The following is a 9,605-nucleotide window of genomic DNA, read 5'->3' on the forward strand; positions in this document are numbered from 1 at the left end:
TTTGTTGTTTATTATAACCTTGATAGGAAATGTTGCACAACAATGATCATATAATCTGTACAAAACATTTTAGCAGCAGCAACAATTATTTTGTTACTAAGCATTCATTTGTCACCCTTGGATATCCCTGTTGCAGCTTAAGCATCCTATAAATTATTATATTATACTGATGAAAACACCTTAGGTCTAGAAATACACCATCTTCTTTCATTTCTACAACATCATGTTCAACTACATCACACTAAAGTAATAATCACAAGTACACTAAGAAAAGAAGAATATAGTAGAGAAACATTTGCAAAGCCATACAATCTGCACAGAAAAAGTAACATATTCAATCTGCATCAGTAGGAGACCATGGATAAAATTTACCTGTGGCATCAATTGCAGCCGTAGAAGCCGAGGCTGGCTGCATCTTGCCAGAGATATACACTGATCACATTAACATCAGCTTTCAGTCGTCTATCTGTCCCTCCTAGACTATAACCCAACCAGTCCTGCACAATTCACAGACACAGTGCCTGCCAGTGGATTATGTTGCCTCTCTCAATGTGACCTGCTGGGCAGACAGGTGTGATATGTTACTGAGAGTGATGCTGGCTTCTCCTGTTACTGTCCTACCTAACCATACAGCTTCCTCTCCACTTCAATTCTTTGCATTTAAAATGCTCTTGAGATACAGAATAATTGATTACAGATTTCCAATCATGAACACATGGCTGTATGCTTTAGAACAATACTAAACAAAGGCAAGTATAGATGTAGACCTTATAATGATATTGAAGTTATTATGTTATATTTTATTGCCATTTCTCACGCTGACTTCAATTTTCTAAGTTTTATGAGTTATTTCAGTGGCGTTTCTAAATTTATTTTGTGGAAAATTTCTCATATATATTGTAACGGAACCTCAACCCACACTGTACTTGTAGACTTCCATCAGTATATGACTTCCTCCCAGTCGTAAACATAGATATAAGATTTTTCCAGCCACTCCATACAAAGCTAGCTGACAACTTAGCTTGTACTGGAATCTTCTGTTTATTGAACAGCCACACAGAATTAATATACACATGAGCACATCCCCCTCCTGATCAAATTACCGCATCAGGTCACTGGTTGCCTCATTACATTATCATATGCAGAGTAAATTGTATACAGAAATATAATTAACATATCTAAAGAACAACCAACACAAACAGTATACTATTTCCACTCAGCAACTAACAGATGACAATTATTCAATCAACCTGAGCCAATTAACTAGCAGACAGCCATCCTCGCTCCTGAAATACAATACACATTAACTCAATAAACATCTAAGCATTGCTTTGATTATTTAGGAGTCACAGACTTCATGGCAACAGGCTATAGGTCTCACAGTGTAAAGTGGGATTAAATCTTCATATTTCTTGAGAGATATTGTTGATAAATTTTACTCTCCCATTTGAAGTTATCCAAACCATTAGTATCTGTCTTTCACTCCCAGTGACCGTGAGTACCGTCACATATACCTTCCGAGATATCTCATAGGTGTGCAGGTGTTATTTTATTTGTACAAAATAATTATTTTACCTATTACCTAACCATCATACTTACTTTTTCTTTTGAACAGTTCTTTTATCTCCACTCCAAATGGCTCAATTGACCTCATGATTGTATTAAAGCTATGGTGTTATATTTTATTGTCAACCATCACATTGGCATCAATTCACTAACCTGTATGATTTATTTTAATGGCATTTAATTTAGTGAAATATTTCTCCTATAAGCTGTCCATTTTCATGCTTAGATATCACATAGGTGTGCAGACATTGGGGGTTATTTACTAAAAATTGAGAGTGAAAAAATTGGTTATACTCTGCATAGAAACCAATCAGCTTCTAAGTTTTATTGCAAAACCTTAACTGAACAAACTGAGGATAGAAGCAGATTGTTTACCATGCACAGCTTTATCATTTTTAGTAAATTGACCCCATTATTTCTTTGTACAACATAGTTATTTCAGCCGATAGCTAACCTTTAGGCCCCTTTCACACATGGGAGTCCGTCGGCGGACTCCGTTTTTCTCAGCGGGGGATCAATCCGCCAATCCCCCGCTGAGTGGCAGCTCTGTCTCCGTGCTGTGTGCGGAGACAGAGCTTTCAGGTCCCGCTGTTCTCTATGGGGGAATCGGATGAGAACGCACTGCCTGTCCGTTCTCATCCGATCCCATCCAATCCGATCCGCTGGACGGACAGAAAATAGGGTTTCCATCTATCCAGATTTGACGGACCGGATCGGAACGGATGTCAGTGGACATGTCTCTGCTGACATCCGCTGCCCCATAGAGATGCATGGGGCATCCGTTCAGATCCGCCTGAAAAACTGACAGGCGGATCTGAACGGTCCGCTAGTGTGAAAAGGGGCCTTATAGGTTTTAATTTTTCATTATATTAATCTCCTCTTTGAGTGGCTCCATTGTCTACTTTGGATGCCTGGGAAAGCTAACCATCAGAAGCTATTGATACTGTAGTAGTAACAAAAACATGTGTGATAATATGTGAAGTTTGAACATATATTGAACAAATTATTAAACTAATACTGTATATAAGAAGAAAGAACAAGAAATGCAATAAAAACATGACCCAGCCAAAAATTATTTTGTAAACTGAAATATAATTTTTGTAGTGTATAATACATGCGTGTATGCAAAAACCTGACCAAATTGATGAGTTATACCCGACACTGTAACCTCAAATAAAAGCATGGGGTTTTTTTTTACAAGAAGGAGCGATAAATAATAGAGGTGATTCTCTGCCACTAGTCAGATGCTTTGATTTACCAGACTGCACATGTTGACACACGCATATTGAAGCAAATTGTAGAATTCCAACTCATTTGCAAGATATCTGATCTGTCTGACTGATAGCATACTGTGGACTGATTTGTGCATCTGACGTTCTCCTGCGTAATCAGGAGTGGGTATTCAATACAAAATGCAATAATCTTGGTTTGTTGTAATTGGTATGCTGCTATTTCTGTAGACAGTTTCCTCGTTGAAATTGAACTTGTCTTCTGTAACCTCTTAACAGTGTGTATGGATGGGTGAGCAGCAGCAGGTGAGTAAAATCTCAATGTCACATTCTAGACTGTGGGCCAAATTATTGCTGCTGTTTTTGTAGAACAGTTTTAAGCACAGAAAAAAGAGATAGGTGAAATAAATAACTCAACTGAAGAAAAGGAAAAGGAAAAATAACAGTTATTTTCTAAACAATGCCATGGATGTTAAAGTGGAAAAAATCTGTGATGGACATTTAACACAATATACCACCTAGAAATACATTTGTAACCAGCTCCCTGTTACCTATTGCTGGCGAAGATCTTTGTAGGAAAAATGTATAATATCTTGCTGTTCAGACATGTATGTGTTAGGATAATTTTACCATTTTTATTATATATCGGAATGAATATCTTCTCAGGTGTAAATAGCAGTGTGTCTGGCATGGCTTGATTCAAAAACCAGTAGTCGGGAATGTAAAAAAAACATACTACTATGAAAATGATGCAGCTGGATGGCACTTTCAAAGTAATTATGCGATAAAAAATAGAGGAGCTAATCAATAATCAATGGTAAAGAGTAAAAAAAGAATGGTAAAGTTACGTTTTTTTCTCTTAAGCCAGGCACTAAACTATTTATGTTTTAGAATTGGTGTAAAATCTGGATTTGCAGTCCAGGGAAATATATTCCCAGCACATGGTAAAATGAATCCTCCCTATTGCCAGCAGTAGATATTGCCAAGGTCTAGAGTCTGTATTTTCAACTAACTGCATAAAAACAGCCTATAACTTGGCAGTGTGGCAGATTTTAGATTGGGGTCCTCAAAATTGGCGTCAAAGTGCCAGGCAAAGTATTACACAGCAGACAAGTGTAGTCAGTCAACCCGTTAAAAATTTAGGGTAGGTGGCAGGCAGTTAGGAACCACAGTCTAGGCTGAGCTGTTACTAGGAACAGCCAAACAGAAGCAGATACCAGAGGACAAACTAAGTGGTAACCAGAGTAACAGAACAGGAGTATCACAGGAAAGTCCAAATTAGTAACAGATGTTTGCTTTGGCAAGGTGTAAGTAAATTGATCAAGACATAAATAACATTAAAAAGGTATCCCAAGTGAGCTGCAGTGTACTCATGTCTAGTAAAAAGACCCAACCAAAGCACAAAGAGAACACAAGGAAAAGAGATAGTGTTGAAGTGAAACACTTGCAGGTTGCAAGAGGCGAGCAATGAGCTGTGGCTTGTTAATTTAGTTAAGCATTTTCTACATAAAGTGACATTTATGTTATTATGTCGTAAAAGACCAGGATGTAGGTCATAGCCTATCAAAATTGCTACTTTAAAATATGTCTTGTTTGCACTGTACAATCCATAGCTCCCAGCCTCCCACCATCCAACACCATTTTTTTATTCATAGCTAGGGCAAGAATATATACTTTTTATCCCAGTAGGCTTTAGGAGCCATCAATATAGAAGAAATGGCCGCACTCCAAGATCCATCAAAATTCGTGTTTAATGAACGAACATTCCAAGTGTACAAACAGTGCAAAGGTATATGGCTTTAGGACCCATATAACCTTCCTAGAAAAAAATTAGGATGGTATTTGGATAATGCTTATAAATAAACGTATCATTAGGATAAAATGCATATGACACACCATGTGAAATCAATTTAGGTCCATTACTGCAGGTCGCCCTGGGTGGGAAAAGAGAAAGGTTTAGGACTTTAGGTAGTACACGAGGGAGACATTTCTTGGCATTCTTGCTTTTGTAAAGAATAAAGGATCTAATCCAGTTGTTCTTAACTTTGTTGAAGGTACTGAACCCCACCAGCTTCATATGCGCATTCACCGAACCCTTCTTAATTGGAAAAATAAAATATGATTTTATGAGTCTAGCCAGAAAATAAGGCGTTGTTTACAGAACTGAATTAAACGTATCATACAAAGTAAAATGTACAGAGGTCAGTAGTATGTAGGGCAGCGTACAGAGCTCAGTAGGCTGTAGGGCAGCGTACAGAGGTCAGTAGGCTGTAGGGCAGCGTACAGAGGTCAGTAGGCTGTAGGGCAGCGTACAGAGGTCAGTAGGCTGTAGGGCAGTGTACAGAGGTCAGTAGGCTGTAGGGCAGCGTACAGAGGTCAGTAGGCTGTAGGGCAGTGTGCAGTAGTGAGTAGTTTGTAGGGCAGTGTGCAGTGATCAGTAGTTTGTAGGGCAGTGTACAGTGCTCAGTAGTTTGTAGGGTAGTGTACAGTGCTCAGTAGTTTGTAGGGCAGTGTAGTGAGGTCAGTAGCATGTAGGGCATTGTATAGGGGTCAGTAGTTTTTAGGGCGGTGTAGAAAGGTCAGTAGGATTGTTGGAGGCAACATGTAGTTTTACGTGTTCTGATATCAGATGCTTCTGGATAATTGAACCTAACTACACCTGGTCTGGAATGCAAAGTGACCAACAGGACATTCCTGGCAAGGAGTCCTAAATGGGAATTCTTATTCTCGCAGGATGTTCTCGCATAAACCTCCTATTGTGAGATATGGGTGTAGAGGAGCCTCAGATAAGATCTCCTAGGGAGGTGATTCCAACATCAAAGGCCAGCGGTGAATAAAAATGAACCAGGTCAAAAACAGTGATTCATGGACAAATGGCGCCCCTAGTGGAAGAATATAACATGCTTCCTGGAAAGATGAGATACTTCCTGTTGAGTAGGAGGGGGGGGGCATCTTACGAATTGTCATTGGAAAAGAAGACAGTGGGTGTTTATCTGGGTGGTGTCTGAGTGGGCTTTAAATCCGAGTGCTTGCTAGAATTCTCTCTCTTACTCTTGGCTGCTGGCTCTTGGCTGTGGGCCATCATGGCTCTTGGGTTCCTCTTTTTCTCCTTCCTGTGTGCTTGAGACCAGCTGAAAGATATCGGACCCCGAGGACTAATATGTAACGTATTATCTGTAATTGTTTTGTCTTATATGCTCTGTAATATTCCTTTAGTGTTTTATGTTAGCATTTCTACTTTCTTTATAATAAATTAGATCCTTGTTTATTCAAGCAGTGTGTTTATTTTTATAGCTAGCATTGTTAGCATACCCTCCATTAACCTTATCAGAGCTTTGATAGACTATTATAGGAATAGACAATAGAATACATCTTTATAATAAATAGGGGAGGTACAAAACCACCTCATATTTATTTCAAGGATGTAGGGCAGTGTACAGAGGCCAGTAGCATGTAGGGCAGTGTATAGGGGTCAGTTGATTGTAGGGAAGGATAGAGTGGTCAGTAGGCAGTAGGACGGTGTACAGAGAATAGGGCAGAGGACAGGAGTTGACAGGACAGAGGATAGAACAGTGTACAGGGATCAGTAAAGCCACACACCAGGGGGCTGGGAGGGCACACACCAGGGGAGGGTCAGGAGGGCACACACTGGGGGGGGGGTCAGGAGGGCACACACTGGGGGGGTTGGAAAGGCATACACTGGGGGGGAGGGTCAGGAGGACACACACTGTGGGGGAGGGTAGTGAGGGCACACACCAGTGGAGAGTCAGGAGGCCACACACTGGGTGTCAGGAGGGCACACATCAGTGGTTGGGAGTGCACACACTGGGGGAGCCAGAAGGGCACACACTGTTGGGAAGGCATACCATGGGGTATCAGGAGGGCACACACTGGGGGGGGTGGGAGGGCATACCATGGGGTGCCAGGAGGGCACACTGGGGTGGGGTTGGGAGGGCATACCATGGGGTGTTAGGGGGGCACACACTTGGGGGGGTTGGGAGGGCATACCATGGGGTGTCAGGAGGGCACACACTGGGGGGGTTGGGAGGACATACCATGGGGTGTCAGGAGGGCACACACTGGGGGGGTTGGGAGGACATACCATGGGGTGTCAAGAGGGAACACACTGGGGGGAAGTGTTGGGAGGGCATACCATGGGGTGTCAGGGGGGCACACACTGGGGGGGGGTTGGGAGGGCATACCATGGGGTGTCAGGAGGACACACACTGGGGGGAAGTGTTGGGAGGGCATACCATAGGGTGTCAGGATGGCACACACCAGGGGGCATTCACAATGCTTATTGAGCTAAATGAAAAGGACATGCATTTCCATTTGTCAGCTAACAGCACCTCTATGCTAAGCTGCAGTAACTCAGCAGACTTAGCATAGAGGTGCTTGCAAACTAATCCACTATGTAAAGCTAGCTGAGCCTACCTCCAGGAACATTCACTCGGCTCCCTCTGCTCAGCTGCTCACACTTCCCTCTTCCAAGCGGGCGCGATCTCCGTGGTCAGGTACATCCCCATCCCGCCCACTCAAGCAGCAAGCAGCCTGCAGGAGATAGGCTGGAAACCTGCTGGGGGAGGTACAGGGGGCAGAGCGTCAAGTGTCTATGTGTAATGGCTGTGAGTCGTCCCGACCGCAGCTCTGATTTCCCGGGGGGGGGGGGGGTTGGCCTCACAATCAGTAATATTTTCACGGGGGGAGCAATTGCTCTGTTGCCCCCCCGCCGAACCCCTGAGACTGACTCACCGAACCCCTGGGGTTCGATCGAACCCAGGTTAAGAACCACTGCCTTAACTTAAGGTTAAGGTAAAGGGCCGTACATATGTACCGATTGTCGGCCGTAAATATTCGGCCAATGTCCGATTGGCCGATTGTCGGCTTGTTAGTATGATGCTTCCGACAACCGACTGCGACTTTTCGGCCGAACAAAATCTGGTGTGCAGGCTATAAAATTTTTGTAGGCCAACAAAGAACGGCCGATTGTTCGTCAGTCAGTACAGATTTTGGCCGACAAAAAGCAGATGAGCAAGACTGGGCATGCTCAGAGAAGAAAAAACACACGGAAAGTTAACCATCACATGACATCACTTCTGCAGTCTGTTGTTGTTGGCCGACAAAATTCGCGTGCAGTCTTTAGCACTTTTCAACCTACACGACAGCACCGGACAAAAGACGGCCGAGCGGTCGGCCGACAATCGGTGCGTGTGTACGGGGCTTAAGTCCGCCCAAAAGTGATGTTTCAGTTAAAGATTGAAGATTGAGACAAATGAGCTTATAATGCATATCGATGTGCAAAAAAACACAGCTCAATAGAAATTAAAGTAATGTATTGATCAACAGGACATAGGGGGAAAAAACATACATTAACAGATGTCCACATGCAGAAAAATGCATGTCCATTTGAACAAGCCCTCGCTGACTTCTTAATCTCTAGCAGCTAGGTCTAGAGAGGCTCAGCCTCTCAACGAGCCGCTAAGAGCCTTGGCCGGTCACTCCCCGCCCCGCCCCGCCCCTCCACAGCCTAGCACTCTAATGAGTGAAGAGGGGGAAGAGCAGAGAGCGGTGACTGACAGTCAGCAGCTCTCTGCTCAGGGAGCTGTCAGAACAGAGCGATCGGTGGTGTTCGATCGCACGGTTCTCAGTGCAGAGGCGCCAGGAGACAGATGCAGCATCGGACCAATGCTGCATCTGCCTAGGTAAGTGTAAATATGCAATAACCCCATACTTCTCATTAAGTGTTGTTTTATTTTGTTGTGGTTTGTAGGCTAATGACACACAGACTGGCACAACTGAAGAGAAGGCATGTACAGTAGTGGCTAAAATTTAGACTGAACTTGATCGATTTTGGTTAAAGTAGGGGCAAGGTAACTGAAGGTTTTTGTTTTATGTTTAACCCTTGCATACTCCTACTCACTTTTAACAAGTAAAGCATTTGAATGAATCGTACCCCCATTAGTAGGGTACCCTTAATAGAGTCATCCACTCCTGGGCACAAAGGCTGTGCATCAGCTAAATCATTGTAAGAATAAATACATATTTTGCATATTCACTGCTGATTCATTCTTTTTAGACAGTCCAGCTTGTATCCCTAGGTTTAACATTTGCTGACAACAATGAAATATACAGCAAACCAAGGTTCATTAAATTTAGTGTAGCACCCTACAAGGTAGGTGCTAGGCAAAGTATAGTGGATCTTGGCTGCCTAACAGCAGGGCCATGATTTTCAGCTGGGCTGTCTTGTCTCCTAGGTGTTGCTATTGAGATTGGGGAGTCTCCCCACTGGCTCCATGAGAAGGGTTATCATTGGGCAGTGGAGGAAACACAATCAGGGGCCCATTCAGGCCTGTATCTACCCCAGAAAGGCTGATTCTGTCGCACAGGATTATGGGAGTGGGTATACGTTTGAGGGGAGTGCATGACACAAAGTCTTTGGCAGGAAGCAGAGTCCCAGAAGGGAGCGTACGGCTGTCTCTCCTCTTGTCAGAGGAATCGGGTGTCCCAGGCGGCTTGCCTGAGGGGGACGGAGTGAGCTGAGCGGAGCTGCAGAGAGGATCCGGTGTGCTGAAGACCAGTGGAGCAGAGGGGGTCCAGTTTCAGGAAAGCATTCCCAGTTCGTGAGTACTGTAAACTGCCCCTGGGGGTTTGCCTAGCAGAGGGGACCACTCCGGTAAAGGTCCAAGGGATCCAGGAGCCAGCTAGCGGGAAAAGGGGGTGCCAGTGTTGACCCTGAAGTGTAGAGGGGGTGCCTAGTGAGAGGACCCTGAAGTTCAGAGGGGGTGCCTAGTGAGAGGACCCTGAAGTGTA

The 9,605-nt window shown here is 43.7% G+C and overlaps 1 protein-coding gene across 1 annotated transcript in view; it reads right to left on the minus strand.

The window, feature by feature from the left end:
• Nucleotides 1-512, minus strand: part of TMEM255B (transmembrane protein 255B) — an 86,606-nt gene extending 86,094 nt beyond the window's left edge. Inside the window, exon 1 of the mRNA XM_082246008.1 lies at nt 373-512. Coding sequence (XP_082102134.1) covers nt 373-415 — 43 coding nt within the window. The 5' untranslated portion in view covers nt 416-512. The remainder of the gene's footprint in view (nt 1-372) is intronic.
• Nucleotides 513-9,605: the final 9,093 nt, after the last annotated feature.

The sequence above is a fragment of the Pelophylax lessonae genome, assembly GCF_965119305.1.
Source record: "Pelophylax lessonae genome assembly, chromosome: 2".
NCBI classification, from domain to species: Eukaryota; Metazoa; Chordata; class Amphibia; order Anura; family Ranidae; genus Pelophylax; species Pelophylax lessonae.